General features: G+C 40.1%; 1 protein-coding gene across 1 annotated transcript; it reads left to right on the top strand.

Annotated features, from left to right (window-relative positions):
* Positions 1–7,788: 7,788 nt before the first annotated feature.
* GKN2 (gastrokine 2) lies at positions 7,789–14,550 on the top strand. The gene is made up of 6 exons (XM_065891479.1): positions 7,789–7,800; positions 10,020–10,073; positions 10,513–10,650; positions 12,468–12,578; positions 13,197–13,353; positions 14,467–14,550. Exons 1-6 carry the CDS (start codon positions 7,789–7,791, stop codon positions 14,547–14,549), a joined length of 555 nt encoding a protein of 184 aa, XP_065747551.1. The 3' UTR covers position 14,550.
* Positions 14,551–18,458: the final 3,908 nt, after the last annotated feature.

Below are 18,458 nucleotides of genomic sequence, written 5' to 3' on the forward strand. Positions count from 1 at the left end.
CCTCAAGTCCATTCTCTACATCTGCATCTTTATCCCTGTCCTGCCCCTAGGTTCTTCAGAACCATTTTTTTAGATTCCATATATATGTGTTAGCATACGGTTTGTTTTTCTCTTTCTGACTTACTTCACTCTGTATGACAGACTCTAGGTCCATCCACCTCACTACAAATAACTCAATTTCATTTCTTTTTATGGCTGAGTAATATTCCATTGTATATATGTGCCACATCTTCTTTATCCATTCATCCGATGATGGACACTTAGGTTGTTTCCATCTCCTGGCTATTGTAAATAGAGCTGCAGTGAACATTTTGGTACATGACTCTTTTTGAATTATGGTTTTCTCAGGGTATATGCCCCGTAGTGGGATTGCTGGGTCATATGGTAATTCTATTTTTAGTTTTTTAAGGAACCTCCATACTGTTCTCCATAGTGGCTGTATCATTCCCACCAGCAGTGCAAGAGGGTTCCTTTTTCTCCACACCCTCTCCAGCATTTATAGTTTGTAGATTTTTTGATGATGGCTATTCTGACCAGTGTGAGGTGATACCTCATTGTGGTTTTGATTTGCACTTCTCTAATGATTAGTGATGTTGAGCATTCTTTCATGTGTTTGTTGGCAATCTGTATGTCTTCTTTGGAGAAATGCCTATTTAGGGCTTCTGCCCCTTTTTGGATTGGGTCGTTTGTTTTTTTGATATTGAGCTGCATGAGCTGCTTGTATATTTTGGAGATTGATCCTTTGTCAGTTGCTTCATTTCACTCTGTAATTTCTTTGCTGGAGTATGGAAGCCCCTTCATGCAGAGATTCTGTCTCAGTCTCTCTGCCTCTGTTGTCTTGCTGAACACCAGTTTGTGATGGTCCCAAGTCAGGTGGTTCATTGTGAGATCTGGACACACTTTGTCACCTGGTGGTGGGGAGTCGGGGCGGAGAACTTCTGTCCTATCCCATGGTCTCAGTTTACTAGTCTGCAGCTAAGACTCTAGTTACTGTCCCTGTAGCTACAGCTTTCAGAGCTTGTGGCAGTGGGGTACTCCTATCATATCTTCCATATGTATTTGTGACCAGGAATGACACATCTGAAAAAATAGCAATAATTACATGTAGAATAACAGTTTAATAATTATTGCTAGAAAGCTTCTAATTCCAGAAAATCCATGCTCATTACATAGTTGTTTTTTTGTATAAGAGAGAAATTCTTTTCAAATTACAGCAACGTGGAAGGAGCTCTTTCTTATGGCATCACAAAGCCTTCTCTTTGTTATTTCCTTCAGGACGATGGCCTTCCAAAATATATATAACCCTGCCTTTCTGTTGCTGCTTGTATGTCTGTCCAATTGCATCTGCTGAACCTTCTGGATCCCCTCAGAGGCAACCAGAGATATATTATACCTCTGATCGGTTGTTAACCTTGAGTGTTTGTTAGAGCGCTGTAAACAGTTTGGAAGCATCTTGCTAAAAGAATGTCTGCTGAGTGATGACATCATTTCTATAAAACACATGAAAGTAGAGATAAAGAGAATATTGACTAAGAAGTTCATTTTTCATCACTATGAAGAATAATCGAACCTGGTTAAGTACTTTCATTCTGAAAAGGAATTGGAGAAAATATGCCCACGTGAGGAATAGAAGTCACAAAATGAGAGTAACATGTTACTTTATAATTATCTTAGAGCTAATAACACTTTCCTTGTTCATTGTTCATATTGAGGCAATTTAGAGAAAGTGGTGTGAAAGCTATGCAGATGCTGTGGTCCTTCAGCCATAGCAATCAGGCCTGGAAAGGACTGAACTGAATACTGGAAGATGAAAATCAGATTCTAAGCGGTGAGGACCAAAGTGCTACAGCCGTGAAGGCCACACCTGGAGCCCAGGTCTTGTAAGGACCCCGTGGTCCCCACATTGAACTATCCCCATGGCTTCCCTGGCAGAAGAGACCAAAGTAAAAGACTTGCCCTAAGACTGAACAGTGAAGCATGGTTTTGTGAATCATTGAGTTTTCTGCAGAGTGACTGATCTGAACTGGTTTGCTTTTCTGCATCCCAGATAGAAAATATACACAGGTGTGTAATCTGTTCACGTCTGGAAGAACACATCCTCAGAGGAGAATGTTGGATCCTCAGAGGTACTTCAGGGAATTTTGAGCTCCATGTTTATTCAATTATATACTCTTCCTACCCACATCTGCAGTCTCCAATTCCTGGAAATGCTTAATAAAACATATCCATTCGGACTTATTCTGGAGTGTAATTTTTCTTCAGAGGTCCCACTGCATTTAAATAAGGAACCAACTCCCCTCATCCAGGCCAGGGAAATTTTTTCATTTGCTGTGCTGGCCTACAATTCTTTACTCATTTTCTCATATTGAAAAGTAATCAATTAACAGAAATTAACCATGTTCCAGCTAATGTAGTAAGCACAAGTGCTACAGAAGATTCAAAGATATAAAACAACAAGGACTAATACTCCAAGATCCTGAAATCTGTCTGAGGGCAGGGCTGGCTTTTTGGACATGTGACCAACGTAGTTACCCAGGACTCATACTCAGAAGACAGCCCCATACTTAAGACTTTAAAGTTGCCAACTTGAAATTCTTATTAGTTATATTTCTGAATTTGTAAGTAAAGTCCAATGGGACAATGCAGCATGCCCTGGGGGCTTGGAGTTGTGGCTCATGTGTGGTCCCACCTCCTGCTTCTCCCCACCTCCTTGGGTGTGCTTTCCACAACCCACTCCTCTACCTCCACTGTGGGGTCTGGGTACAGATGCAGGAAAGATCAAGGTCAGACACGTACACCTGCATGATGAGTCACAGTGGGGGGGCTCTGTGTGCCTTTGAGGATTTGCAATTATCTTGCAAGTATCCCCATGAGCAAGGGAGTGTGATATTAAATAGCAAATCAAAAACACCATCGTAGGTTGAGAGGAAGAGAGAAACTATGGAAGAAAGGAAAAAGCTTTTTTTCTGTTTTTTGAACAAGGGGTCCCATATTTTCATTTTGCACTGGGCTCCACAGATTAAGTAGCTGTCTCTGTAGGAGACAAGACATGCACATAACATGGATATATCAAAGTAAGGTAAGAGGAAGGTTCTGGGAGGCTTTCCAACTTGTCCAAGGTCACAGAGCAGTTAAAAATGGAATAATGTTTTCATGTAATCCAGGAGCTTGCACTCTTTCTTTCATGACTTGAAACTTCTCCAAATGAGCAGTAGAGACAAAACATTCAGAGGAGTGTGAGCTCTTTAAACTGGAGTAGTTATGGAGGTTTCATGCAGAAAATGGACCTTTGGTTGAGACCTGTGGGACACGCCGTATAGACACCTAGGGATGAAGCGTCAGCCTAGGGGAGCAGCAGAGCCAGGTTGTGTGAACTGTAGGGGGGCGTTCAGTGAGGACCACCTTATAATGTTCTTAGTACTCTCAGATTCACCTTTATGGTTATGAAATATCCCATTTAATCACAATTAGATAAAGAAAAGTTGAGTCAGAATTATTCCACTTATCAAGAACCGACAATTTGCTACACACTAACTAAGCTCCAACTATTCTAGGGATTTAATCTTCACCAATAGCCACATGACACTTCTCTTCCTCCCTGGCCTCTGAGCTCAGGTATGCCAATCTCATACTTCCCTGCATGTGTGAACGCTCTTTACTCTTTCCCACACCGATATGTTCCAATATCCTTGAGCTCCTCCCAGTAAAATAATATTTTAGTTGGTGACCATGAGTGTCTCTCTAAAAAAGCAATCACTCATTTTTTTTTTGACACACCTTTAAATTTGATTTGATCTCTTCATGAAGGCACATATTCAGGGAGTTATTTAAACAGGTATGCATATTTTAGAAATGTAGACACTATTTGTTGTGTAGAATTTCATGTCTCACTCTAAAATAGATTGAATGTGTGTGTAGATGATGTGGGATGGATGCCTTGGGTCTTGGATGTGTACTAGGCTATTAGTCTGCTGCGACAGAACTCATATTCCGTGTGTCTAGCATAGTTCTTGCCATAGGGCTCAATCAAGGATGATTTCAACCTGAATTCATGTACAAAAAAGATTCTCCTAATTTTGGCCACTTTCCTCAAATCTAGAAAAAGTCAAACAATTTCCTCTCTCTTCTTGGATGGGAGGCAAAAAAAAGAAAAGAATTTAAACTAAAAAATAATTCTCCTTGGGCCTGTAATAGTCTCAGTGGAATTCAGCTTTCCTTATCTCTAGCAAGCTTCTTCCCTCTCCCTTTCAGCAAATGTTCAAAATAGTTTGCCAACCTATTCCTGCCTACTGTACCAGGAATATAAACGGTATCAGGCTTCATTTTTTTATTTTTATAAACTTATTTATTTATTTATTTATTCTTGGCTATGCTGGGTGGGATCTTCCCCAACCAGCGCTAGAACCCGTGTCCCCTGCATTGGCAGGCAGATTCTTAACCACTGCGCTACCAGGGAAGTCCTGGTATCAGGCTTCTTGAACTGACATTCCTTCATCTACTGATCACTATCTTCACCCATTCTTCATTCTTTCTCATTTTGGAGAAATGTGCCCTTAACAGTTTCCAAGAACAATATCTCCACCTCCAATGCCCACCTTCCTCCATCAGATAGCTGTCCTTTTTCTCAACCTTTAATATCTTCCTGTTGGTTTGCTACTTCTTTTTTGGTTTGTATGGGCAAATCTCCCCAGTACTAAAAAAACAAGCCAAAAATAAACATGAAAACCTTCCCTTAACTCTACCTTCCTCATAAACAGAGACTTTATAACTTCCCTTCCCTTTACATCTCTTAAAAGGATCATGTCATTTTTCCAAGTCCACATCCTCACCTCCCAGTCCTAGCTCAACCCATTGAAATTTGCCTTCAAGTCTGAAGGGTAACTGGTAGTGCTGGGATTCAAAGTGAACCAGGCAAGGAGCCTAACCCTGAAATCTCTGATATGCTGGTATCTCTTCAGTACTCATGATTTGACTTCTCTTTACTTTTTGACGATGATAGTCTCTTCTTTTCTTGAAATTCTCTCCTCGCTTAATTTCTGTGCCACCCCTTTCACCCATTTCTACTTCAACTGCTCCTTCTACCATCTGAACAATTGCTTGCCTCTCTTCTTCCATCTGTCCCTTCAGGGCTGCCGTTGGATTCTATGCTTGATCCTTTTCTCTCATTACCTGTCTCATTCTTGCTGGAAGACCTCCTCTATTCTGAACACTTGAGCCGCCCCTACACGGTGGAAAAACAGATCAAACCTTACCAAGCTTCAGACTTGACTTTACAATGTATATGTTATTAGCAGTCCTCAACCATTTTGACACCAGGGACTGGTTTCGCGGAAGACAATTTTTCCACGGACTGGGGGGTGGGGTGGGGGAGGATGGTTTTGGGTTGATTCAAGCACATTACATTTACCGTGCACTTTATTTCTATTATTATTACATTATAATATATAATGAGATAATTATACAACTCACCATAATGCAGAATCAGCGGGAGCTCCGAGCTTGTTTTCAGTTGCCACTCACTGATAGGGTTTTTTTTTTTTTTTTTGCGGTACGCAGGCCTCTCACTGTTGTGGCGTCTCCCGTTGCGGAGCACAGGCTCCGGACACGCAGGCCCAGCGGCCATGGCTCACGGGCCCAGCCGCTCCGCGGCATGTGAGATCTTCCCGGACCGGGGCACGAACCCGTGTCCCCTGCATCGGCAGGCGGACTCTCAACCACTGCGCCACCAGGGAAGCCCAGGCAGGCGGATTCTTAACCACTGTGCCACCAGGGAAGCCCCCATTGACTACTTTTATATTAAAAACCCTGAACCACACATATATACACATATATATTAAACACAGAGACATAAATACATATTCAATATTTTTACAGCATTGGTGTTATAGGTAAACATGTGTTACGTGCTACTCTTTCTATGTTCTGTTACAGGTTCTTTGTACTACTGTTTAACATACCATATTTTAAGCATTTCCTGTGTCATACAATGAGCTTTAAAGCATCACATACATAATGGAACATAGTAATATGTTTATGTGCCATAATGTAAATATAAGCATATCACTGGGAACTTAATTGTTTCCAGTTAATTGATATACATCTTTTAAAAATAAATACCATATACACTAAGTCACTTACTGCACCTCTGATTAATTTTTTTGATTGATTCTAATGGTAGAATTATTTCCTCAGGTAATGGTCATTTTTAGAGCTTATAAATATTGCAAATTGCTTTCTTTTATCAATTTTACATTCTCCCAAGCAATACATATTTCCCTTTTGATTTATCCACATAGAGTAAATTTTTTTGCCATGAAAATTGGATTCATATGAATATTTTCCAACTTGCCTTTTGTTTCTTTAATTTAATTTTTATTTTATATTAGACTATACTTGGTTTACAATGTGGTGTTAGTTTCAGGTATACAGCAAAGTGATTCAGTTATACATATACATATATCCATTCTTTCTCAGATTCTTTTCCCATATAGATTATTACAGAATATTGAGCAGTGTTCCCTGGGCTATACAGTAGATCCTTGCTGTTTATCTATTTTATACACAGTAGTTGTGTATATGTTAATCCCAAATGCCTAATTTATCCCTCCCTGCCATATTTCTCCTTTGGTCACCATAAGTTTGTAAAAGCCCAATTTGTACGCCGGCCTCTCTGTTGTGGCCTCTCCCGTTGCAGAGCACAGGCTCCGGACGCGCGGGCTCAGCGGCCATGGCTCAAGGGCCCAGCCGCTCCGCGGCATGTGGGATCTTCCCGGACTGGGGCACGAACCCGTGTCTCCTGCATCGGCAGGCGGACTCTCAACCACTGTGCCACCAGGGAAGCCCAAAGCCCTATTTTTAAAAAGCTGCTGGACGTCATTCCAACTGTAGAACAAGAGCATCATTTATGCTATTGCTTTGCTTAATGTAATAATTTTCAATATTGAACAATTCTGCCGTTTACAGGTACTATTTGTTTTTGTATTTCCCCACCTCTAAGTTCATGATTCCACCCTAATGCTAGCTAGCCATTTCTGATGCGGCATTATAAAAATTACTCGAATTAAACTGTATTCTCTCTATTTTTTAATCTGAGGATTTCTCAGTGCATCTCAAGGTAACGAGAATTATATGTCATAGTTCTGATGGAGTTTTGGGCAAGGTTTAATGATAAATTCGGTTAATGATGTTAATTGGGCAGAGAGATGTCTGAGCCTCGCTCCTCACGGATCTCTGGAAATTGGCACCAACTGTAAATGGGAGGAGAAATAAAGTCATAAAGCCTCAAATCAGGGCCCCAGACACCGTCCTTGCCTCTGGTCCCATATCCATCCCTTGGGTGGAAGAATTCAACAAACAAGGCAGGGATGAAAAGGCATTGAGTGAGGGCTCAACTTAGGTCTTAAGGGTGGACTTTACCTTCAGGGGAGATTTAGGAATATTAGATATAAATGACGACAAGATGTTTGTGTAGAACAAGAATCTTGTAATATTTTTAAAGGGTGGACATTGAAATCTCAAATGTACCATAGAGCAGATAAGAGGGAATATTTACAGAGTAACCAAGTGGCAAATTTTTACTAGTGAATAATGAACTTTGCTGATATCAGGTTATGTGGTTGGGTCTCAATCCCGATAAAGGAGTTTGCTGGGGTGTGTTAATGATGTGGACATGGCTTTTTCCAAAGTGATCATTCTGGAAAGAGATTTCCACACCTGAAAGCCAATATAAAGGGTAGAAGTTGCATGGGCAGCCTCACTTGCTCCAGCAGCTTCTGCCTTTCAGGCAAAATGAAAATCCTTGTGAGTATTTGTTTACGTTTCTTTATACCCTTATGGTGGCTGCTTGCAGAGAATGCTCATATCTAATATGCCTTGGCTTTCAGGGGTCTCAGACAAACACTGCATGCTTCTAAACTTCTGTGATTGAATTAATGCTGTCTTTGGCAGGAATAATGTTGAATATTAATTTGTCCATATTTATTTGTCCATTGTCTGTTTCTTGAGATGTTTACTAAAAAATTACAAAGAAAAGAATTGGAAATATCTAGGGAACTTTAATTTGTAATATTTTGGTAATAATTCCTTATTATGAACTTTGGAGGGAGTGTAGGCATTTTAGGACAACTGTATTTACTATCTAAAGGAGAAGTAGTGGGCTTCGCTGGTGGCGCAGTGGTTGAGAGTCCGCCTGCCGATGCAGGGGACACGGGTTCGTGCCCCGGTCTGGGAAGATCCCACATGCCGCGGAGCGGCTATGCCCGTGAGCCATGGCCGCTGAGCCTGCGCGTCCGGAGCCTATGCTCCACAACGGGAAAGGCCACAACAGTGAGAGGCCCGCGTACCACACACACACACTCACACACACACACACACACACACACACACAAAAGAAGTGGTGATTTTAAAATAATAATATCCATAATAATAATAATAATGACAGCCGTCATTTCCCAAGTGTGTACTAGGCCCTATGCTAAACATTTGCATGAATCATTTCATCCATTCACTTAAACAATTCTATGAGCTGTGTAGTATTGCCCCATTCTATAGGTGAGGAGACGGAGGCACAGAGGAATGTGATTTCCCCAGGCCAGTAAATGTGGGATTTAGTCTTGAAATTTCCCCATCTTAGGCTCCACTTACCAAGCAATCATGGCAAAGTAATCCTGCCATGACCACTCCAGCTGATCCCAGCCCTGATCCCATTCTCCCATAGCTCCACATTGCGGTACTCCATGGATGGTTAGTTGACTATGTTCTGATCCAGAATGGAACCCCTTCCCCCAGTCTCTATCCCTTATTCTCATTGAGCTATTGAAGGAGAAAGCAAAATAATACCTCCCCATAAGGTGTTAAAGACTGTCAGCTTAAAGAGTCGCCTCTCCCAAGGTATCTTGATTTTTTTAGAGGATACCTAACCCTAAAACACAAACCTGGAACAGTGGTATATTAATCATGGTGTTGGGTGAGGGGTTACTTGGGGGCAGGGGACACTTCCTGAGCTCTCTCTAATCATACCACTAAGGTGGCTAGCCCTTCACCCACCTATTCAGACCTCTGTATTAGATCAATTAAACAGAATACATAGGAGTTTCAGAGGTTGTCCAGGAGTCCAGGTTGTCCCTATGCAAGTAGGCAGGTTGGACAGCTGCATATAGGTCCATGTTAGACATTCTACCCACAGTCACCAGCAGAAAAACGTTATTGGTGAGATGCAAAAGGAAGGAGGAAAATCCCACTGACAGGTCCTAAAAATATCTGCCTTCTCCTTCATCAGCAATTTCGATGACCGTGCAGTACACTCTGATGTTCAGAAGAGAGAACACAAAACCGGGATCAGCATGTTGGATGAGTCTCTCATATAACTGCAGCAAAATGTCAGCAGTGCCTCCATGTCAGCCTCACGGCCTGCTGGCCTGACACTTGTCTGATGGTATCACTAAGGAGAAGGCGGAGGTTTTCCTTGATGTCAGCCTCAAAAGTTAATCATGCCCCCAAGCATCGGATTTTCATAGTTTGCCTTTAGGAATCTATTGTATCTCTATCACCCATGAATCCACTTAAATCTGTCTTACTCTCTCAATCTCAAGGAACTAAGTAATTTTTTTAACCAAAAGAACAAAACTTGACTCCTGTATACTAAAGCCAGTGTGAATACCACTAGGGTCGTCCCCTTAGTAAAATGAGTCCTTCCTCACTGCTCACCTCCCCCAAGTTTTTTTTTTTTTCTGGCATAAGAACTATGATTTCTAGAAGGTTGTGTTGTTAGGAAGGGTTGGGAATTTGGTAACAGTAGAACCTGTGTCTGAAAAATAGCGTGAACCCAACAAATGCCTGTCAAATGAATGAATGTGTGTTTCACATTTTGGAAGTGGACTGTTGACTATCCATGACCTCCCACCAGTGTCTTAAGCATATGTTTTCTGTGATATTCGTGCTTGTCTTGTCCAATGTCACCTCATGTTCCCACCCGAAGTGGCAGCCCTATTGTGAATAGATGTGACTGGTCGGTTTTTCAGGTGCTATTTCTGGTGGCACTGGCCATCTTTGGGACACAATCTCATGGATATGAGGTGAGTTGGTTCACTATAGACTTTATATCTTAGAGGTGTTGGGAGAGGAAAAAGAAGATATGAGATAATATGAAGGACAGTAGAGAGTCCACATGTCCTATGTGGGATGAAATTCCAGAAATACCCAATAACAGAAACAATGAGGTTGATTATTTCTTTCCAATCACAATACCTTAAAAAACATACCCCATTGCTTTAAAATGTGGTTAATTTCATTTCTCATGTAATGCCATTGCTTTGCCCATATATAATGCAGTGAACTATGAGGAAGACCTTTGCATTCTAATTTTAGCATGGGCTTTTGGTCTGGGATGCCAGTGGAGATATTTCAAGGTTCAATCTCTTGTTTGAAGCAATAGAAGGCTTTACTTTGCAGGGAGCGTTGCCTTTCCAATGCACATAGTTTATGAAAAAACCATTATGTCTTTTGTCAATCTAGGTTTATAACATCATCAGCCCAACTGACGATGGTGGCCCTATTCAGGAGACAATGACAATTGACAATGAAAAAAATACCGCCGTGATTAACATCCATGCAGGATCGTGCTCCTCTACCACGATCTTTGACTATAAACATGTAAGCAGCAACATTTTATATTCTTCAAGAATGGACTTCTAGAGGGTGGAGGGGCAGTCATTTACCGTGCATTTGAATTCCAGGATGTATCCTTGCAATTCTTTCACAATATCCTTACTTCTGCTTTTCCCCTTAAATAATCAAGCAATTGATTAAAAACCAATCAAACAAAACCATTTCTAATTAAAAAATGTGATGAGACAGGAAGCATACAAATTCGCTTGACCTTTTCAGGTGGAAAGCACAATCATATTGGCTAACTACAGGCTCAGAAAGTGCCTGGAAGAGTGACTAAAACCCAAGGCCAGGCATGGCACACAGGCTCTCAAAAATATTCGTCAAATGACTGAATGAATGAAGTAGGGCTTCTAATACAAAAAATTATACAGACAAAGAACAATAATGCAGCAAGCAGTCACAAAGTAGCAGACATCCAAAACAACTCTACACAGTTGACTATGTATATGCAGTAAATCATACCGCTTCTGGAAGAATGAAAATATCTAAACTAAAAACATTAATCTATTTCCAAGTTTCAGTTACTGGTATTAACAATAAATCTCAGGCAACTTATTCTGTCGTTGATTCATTTATTCATTTGTTTGTTTTCCATTTGTTCCACCTGGGTGATGAGCCTGCTTTCACCTATGGAGACAGCTATGCACTGTGGATATAAGTAGTCTGTAGTCCGTTGCACTGGACATTCGAACGTGACTTTCTTCTCCTTTTCTTATGGAAACCTCCTCACTCCCTCTGCCCCACTGGTAGTGGGAGTTCCACGACACATTTGAAAGCATAGAGTCTTTGAAAGATATGCTTTACAAGGAAGTTGTGCTGAAATTCTTTTTAAGCAGATGTCAGGGAAATCACAAAAGTATCTTTAAAAAAAATAGCATGAGGATAGGTGAGAATTTGGTTAAAACCTCTTCCACTCTCATCAGGTTCAGCCTCAGTCAATTTTTGGATTTTAAGGACTGGAAATTTGTGAGAACTGAAAAATAGGAACTAGAAAGATTTATAATATTTGCACTCTCATAGGCTGTATAATTATTTGGAACTATGTACAGAAAATTCCACTCTGTATGAAGATTCCGGAAGGTTCCTTTTGGCTCCAAGGACCTCACCCTCCATTGTTCTTCCAATCCCAACTTCCTCCAACCCATCCTAATCCAGTCTTAGGTGGAGAAAAGATAGAAGATGGTAAAGGAGGGGAGGGGAGAATCAATGAAAATGTACGTGTGGTGGGTGTGCAGGGTGTGGGTATGTTGAGGAGAGCTTCTAAAGCGTCACTCTCCAGTAGAACTTTCTGCAATGGTAGAAATGCTCTATATCTGCATTTTCCAGTAGGGAAGCTACTAGCCACTTGTGGCTACTGAGCACTTGAAATGTGTGATGGAGGAAATACATTTTAGATTTTATTTAATTTGACTTTAAATTTATATGGCCACATGTGGCTGGTAGCTAACGTATTGGAAAGCACAGTTCTAAAGAATACCGTATTTACTCTAAATTGAGGAAAAGGCAGAACAAAATCAATAGAAAGAGACAGAGAGCGGCTTCTTCTCAAGCTTTCAAACCCCAAACTGTAGACCCAAAACGTGAAAAGCGGGGCACACATCGTGGGTTTACACAAATTCAGAGATAGAAATGACAAGTGAAAAAGTAAAACGACTATGTAAAAGAAGTCGAATGGATAGAACTGACTGCAGCTTGAAAATATCACTACACATGCTCAAGGCTTTCCGCAAGGCCCATCCTCACCAAGCTCAGAACCCAGGGAACTGGGAGGGGCAGTAACTGTGCTCTTGCCGCTTCAGGGCTACATCGCCTCCAGGGTGCTCTCCCGAAGAGCCTGCTACATCTTGAAGATGAACCATAAGGCCATCCCTGCTCTGGACCAACTCCAACGGTACATCTTTGAGAGGCAGGTAAGTCTGGGGTAACCCTAAGTATTCCCTGTTCTTGAGCCAGGGAATACTGGTGCCCATAGAGAAATGAAGAGGGTGAGGGGAGAAGATCATAATATCATACCTTATTGTGGCTATGGTACCCTCCACTTTAAAGCATCTTCACATTTATTGATTTTAGAGCAGGAATAAATCTCTTAGCTTGAGCTCCACCCTACAGCCCCCAATACAAAAACTTTGTAGAAAGGACTAGACATTCTCTTCTCAGAGCAAGGCTTTAAGAAATAGTGATGGGCAGAAAAAATGAGTGATGATATCCAATGACACAATGGTGTAAAGAAATACAGCATAGTGAGAATAAACACTGTGTGAGGCTAGGAATCTGCGGTTTATTTCTCCTTTTGTGTCTTTTCACTGGGCACAGGATTCACCCTCTCTGGGTTTCATTGTCACCAGCTGCAAAATAACATTGGTAATAATGAGGTCTCTCTACAGACCAAGTGGTCAAAAAGAGATGACATCTTGAGATTCCTGACCACCTCCTGTTTAATAATTCAAAAGAGGAAAAGTCACAATTTAGAATAAGTTACACCGGATTATGTCAATTTATTTCATCCTATTCCACTCCTACTGATCTAGGCTTTGAACAACATGTTCTCTGACAAATACATCTGGGTCAAGTATAACCCACTGCAGTCTCTGATCACAGAAGTGGATTGGTTCCTGTTTGGATCACACATCAGGCAGCTCTGCGAACATATCCCCTTGTACAAAGGGGAAGTGGCTGAAAAGACACGTGAGTACCAATAAATCATTCCTTCACCAGATATTTTCTGACAGCTCCAGTATGTCAGCCACTCTTCCAGGTGCTGTGTGAAATACACATAAACATGAAACATGACTCAGTTCGGTTTACTTTGGGAATTAAATATCTACCATGTGTGGAAATAGTGCTAAATGTTAGGGAGAGACAGAAATGAAACGACTCTGCCTCCAAGGAACACATAGTCTGATGGAGAAGTTAAGTGACTTAAGACAGAAGATGGAATAAAAAAGATTCATGAGGACAAATGAAAAGCTATTGGATTCTCTAAAGTACAGCATGGTAACTCTAGCTAATAATATGATACTGCATACTTGAAAGTTGCTGAGAGTAAATATTGAGCATTCTTACCACACACACACACACACACACACACACACACACACACAAGTTACATATGTTAACTCCACAAGGTGATGGATGTGCTATCTTGAGCTTTTACAATGTATATGTATATCAGATTGTCATGTTGTACACTTTACAGATATACTTGTCAATTATTTCTCAAAAAAGTTTAAAAATAGTCTCAGGATCTAAGATAAAATTGGTCCAAGAAAGAGCAGGCAAAGTGGACTGACAGAGAATAAAAACTGATTCATGCAGGTAACATATGTCACCGCAGTCATTCCTGGTATTTTTACACAAAATTGCTAAGTATTGGCAGAGTGACAGAGTGAAAGAAAAGCTGGATCACAGATGACAAAGGTAACAAGAGAAATTCCCCAGAGTAGTGGAAGGTAAAGAAGAAAAGAATTAGCATTTATTACCTATCTATTGCCCAGAAAAAATTAAGATATTTTTACTTTTCATAAGGTCATTAGTACTTATAAGTAAAGGCATGCAGGCATGCCATTAATGCAGCATGTCATCGCATTAATCGAGTTGAGCCAGAGAGCACTTCTGGGAATTGTCAGTATATTTAAGCTAATATATTATTATTCTTTGCAATACAAGTATAGCTAAAATCTTGGGGAACGTGAAATTACATGTATACCCCCTAGTCAAGACATTTACAAAAGGGCATTGGTTTACTGAATGCTAGTAATTTCTTAATTCTCTTTCTTTAAAATTTTCTCCCCTTTTCAGATGATACTGGTGCTGAAGGCTGCGCAAAGGCTGGGCTCCTGGGCATCTTGGGAATTTCCATCTGTGCAGACCTTCACATTTAAGGCATCAGCCCACTGGTTTCATCTTTTCAGAGAAATACACGTTTCCACTCAACGGCCACATTAAATTCTTTGTCAACGTCCCAACAAATTTTGAGATTCAGTAGTAAAACATAAGTACTATATTTATAGATATCTGGGTGTTTTCTTTTCTTGTAAGCAGCAAAGGGAAGCCAAATAATGTTTATGTCAATATATAGAAGGAAAGAAATTGCCAGGATTTCAAGTAAAGTACATAGTGTAAAAATTCCCAGGTAATATATGTGAGTCACATACAGGCTGGTCAGCTATGTACAAGTCTTCAGTCTTGCATTTGACACTTAGACCAGCTGCCCATCTGTCCAACCAACACACTGGGCAGCCTAGGTAGAGCAGGGGCTCAGGTGGCATTGACCTTCACCTAGTGAAGGGGATGGATTATTTGTACCCTTCTCAGACAACTTGACTGCTCAGGTGAAGAAAACTGTGCCCTCTGACAAAGCACCCAGCTTTGAGAGCCATTCACATACCTTTTAGCTCATCAAAGCAGTAGACTCAAACCTAATAAACACTATCATGATATATTTCATCCCAGAGTGAGGAAAGAGAGAGAGAGAGGGACACACATCACCCAGAGAAAGATGCACATTACTGAAAATCTTTACAGGAGTGAGGCCCTAACTGGGAATGTCAAGTCAATATATAGAAGGAAAACAATTTTTAATATTTCAAATAAACTGCATAATGTGGACAAATTCCCAGATCGTATGGTTGGTTATCATATGGAGTAGTCAGCGAGTGCAAGTTCAGAGCAAAGAGGGGCTACTTTAACGAGAATTTCTGTCTTCATCAACTGCTCCTATTCCTAACACTACATCTACTCCCTAATAACCATTAGTACTGGGCTAGGTATGCTGGTAAAACTACAACAGTAAAGAAAGTTAAAATAACTGAGCTAAATTCTGGCGGGGGTGGCTGCAATTTATTGTCTCATCTCACCATAGAAGGATAGGGATATTCTGGTCTTGGTTGGGTAGTTAGAACTAGATGCTTGAAGGTGGCCAGACTATCTTTTTCCACTCTAAACTCTCTTTCTCTCTACATGTCTGCCTCAGGATCTGACACTGGCTTTCTCCATGGTGGTAAAACCAACATCACTCTGAGCCCCAAGGTCCCCATCTTCCTTGTGTCATCATCAGAAAGGAAATGGACTCTTAGTTCTAATTTCAAATTAGCTTTAATTAAAAAATCTCTGGAAAGGAGCCTCACTGAATCATGTGGGTACACGTTCTTACTCCTCTGGCTGGGGCTGGTGGGAGTGGGGTAGGGGAAGGGTTGTGATTGGCAACTTCCTTTGGAATTTACCACTTAGAACTCTGTTATCCTTATTAGTTTTTATAATATTATTACCATTTCAAAAGCAGAAAATTTCAAAAGCAGAACTCAAAACAGAACTTCAAGTTCTGCTTTTTCCTACCTCTGCTTTCCTTAAATCAGTTGACCCTGCTCAGTTCTGGTGTCATGCTGAATACCTATTACAAGAAGCAGGTCAATAGGCCAGGCACATGCCTAAGAGGAGTGAGTCCAAATGTAAGCTCAAAGGAAGCTGGGGCTCCATTAAACCTTCTCCAGAAAGGAGCCCTTTCTTAAGGGTTGGGGAGGGAAGATATTAATTCTGTTTTTGTTTTTGTTTGCCTCAAGGTATTTCTAGTTTCTCTTTTGGCTTCTCTTTGACCCAATGGTTAAGAGTGTGTGGTTTAATTTCCATGTACTTGTGAGTTTTTGTGTTTTCCTTTTGTTATTGCCTTCTAGTTTTATTGCACTGTGGTTGGAAAAGATTGGGAAAGATACCTGGAATGATTCCAATCTTCTTAAATTTGTTAAGGCTTGTTTTGTGGACTAACATATGATCTATCCTGGAGAATAGAATAGCATAGAATCCTGTTCCCTGTGCGCTTGAGGAGAATGTGTATTCTGCAGCTGGTGGATGGAATGTTCTGTATATGTCTGTTAGGTTCATTTGCTCTATAGTGTAGTTCAAGCCTGCTGTTTCCTTATTGATATTCTGTCTGAATGATCTGCCCATTATTAAAAGTGGGGTATTGCAGTCGCCTAGTATTATTATATTGCTGTCTACTTCTCCCTTTAGATCAATCCATATTTGCTTTTTATGTTTAGTGCGTTGAGTGCACCTATATTTATAATTGTTATATCTTCTTGGTAAATTGAGCTTTTTGTCATTATATCACAACCTTTTTTGTCTCTTGTGACAGTTTTTGACTTAAAGTCTATTTTGTCTGATATAAGTATAGCTACTCCTGCTCTCTTTTGGTTCTCATTTACATTGAATATCTTTTCCCATACCTTCACGTTCAGCCTATGTGTGTCCTTAAATCTAAAGTGAGTCTCTTTTAGACAGCGTAGTTGGATCTTGTTCTTTATTTATTTAACCACTCTATATTTTTTGATTTGGATATCAAATTTTCTAACCACAGCAAAGCATCAAGGATGCTAGAGGAGCTTATCTCTCTAATAAAGCTGGCCCAAGAGAGCAGGCATGATCCAGAATATGAGTGTGCCAAAGGTGTTTTTGCAGAAATCTTGGTGAGGCTTGTAGATGGGGTTCTTATTTCCTATGACATTTTGTTCCTCACAGTAAATGACACACAAATGGGATATTACTCAGCCCTAAAGAAACAATGAATCTTGCTATTTGCAACAACATGGATGGACCTAGAGAGTATTATCTTAAGTGAAATAGTTCATACAGAGAAAGGCAAATATATATAATTTCACTTATGTGCGGAATCAAAAAAACAGAACAAATGAACAAACATAACAAAACAAAACAGACTCATAGATACAGAGAACAAAAAGGTAGTTGCCAGAGGGGAGAGGGGTAAGGGGGATGAGTGAAATAATTGAGGAAGATTCAGAGGTACAAACCTCAGTTATAAAATAAGAGTATAGTATGGGGAATATAGTCAATTATAATGTAATATCTTTGTATGGTGACAGATGGTAGCTAGACTTATCATGGTGATCATTTTGTAATGTATAGAAATATCAAACCACTATTTTGTGCACCTGGAACTAACAGTGTTGTAGGTCAATTATATTTCAATTAAAAAATATGTAGACACTTGGAGGAAATACATCAAAATGCAAATGGTAGCCTCATGGTAGAATGAATTTGGGAATGTTCCATCCTCTTCAAATTTTTGTAATAGTTTGAGAAGGCTAGGTATTAGTTCTTCTTTTTATGTTTTGTAGAATTCCCCTGTGAAGCTGTCCACCCCTGGGCTTTTGTTTCCTGGGAGTTTTTTAAATTACAAATTCAATTTCACTACTGGTGATTTGTCTGTTCAGATTGGCTATTTCTTCCTGATTCAGTCTTGGAAGGTGGTATGTTTCTAGAAATTTGTCCATTTCTTCTAGGTTGTCCAATTTGTTGGTATATAATTGTTCATAGTATTCTCTTATGATTTTTTGATATTGCTTGTTGTTTCTCCTTTTTCATTTTTTATTTTGTTTATCTGGGTCCTCTCTCTTTTTTCGTTGATGAGCCTGGCTAAAGGTTTATCATTTTTTTAAATCTTATTTTTAAAAACTGGCTCTTGTTTTCATTGATGTTTTCTATTGTTTTTTCGGTCTCTATTTTATTTCCTCTCTGATCACTATTATTTCCTTCCTTCTGCTGACTTTGGGCTTTGTTTGTTCTTCTTCTTCTAATCCCTTTAGGTAGTAGGTTAGGTTGTTTATTCGTTGAGCATCTTTATGATCATTACCTTGTACTCTTTATCAGGTAGAATTGCTTATCTCCACTTTGCTTAGTTCTTCGGCTGGGGTTTTATCTCATTTCTTCATTTGGAACGTATTCCTTTGTCACCTCATCTTGCCTGATTCTCTATTTTTACTTCTATGTATTAGGTC

The sequence above is a fragment of the Phocoena phocoena genome, chromosome 14, assembly GCF_963924675.1.
Source record: "Phocoena phocoena chromosome 14, mPhoPho1.1, whole genome shotgun sequence".
In the NCBI taxonomy this organism is placed as follows: domain Eukaryota; kingdom Metazoa; phylum Chordata; class Mammalia; order Artiodactyla; family Phocoenidae; genus Phocoena; species Phocoena phocoena.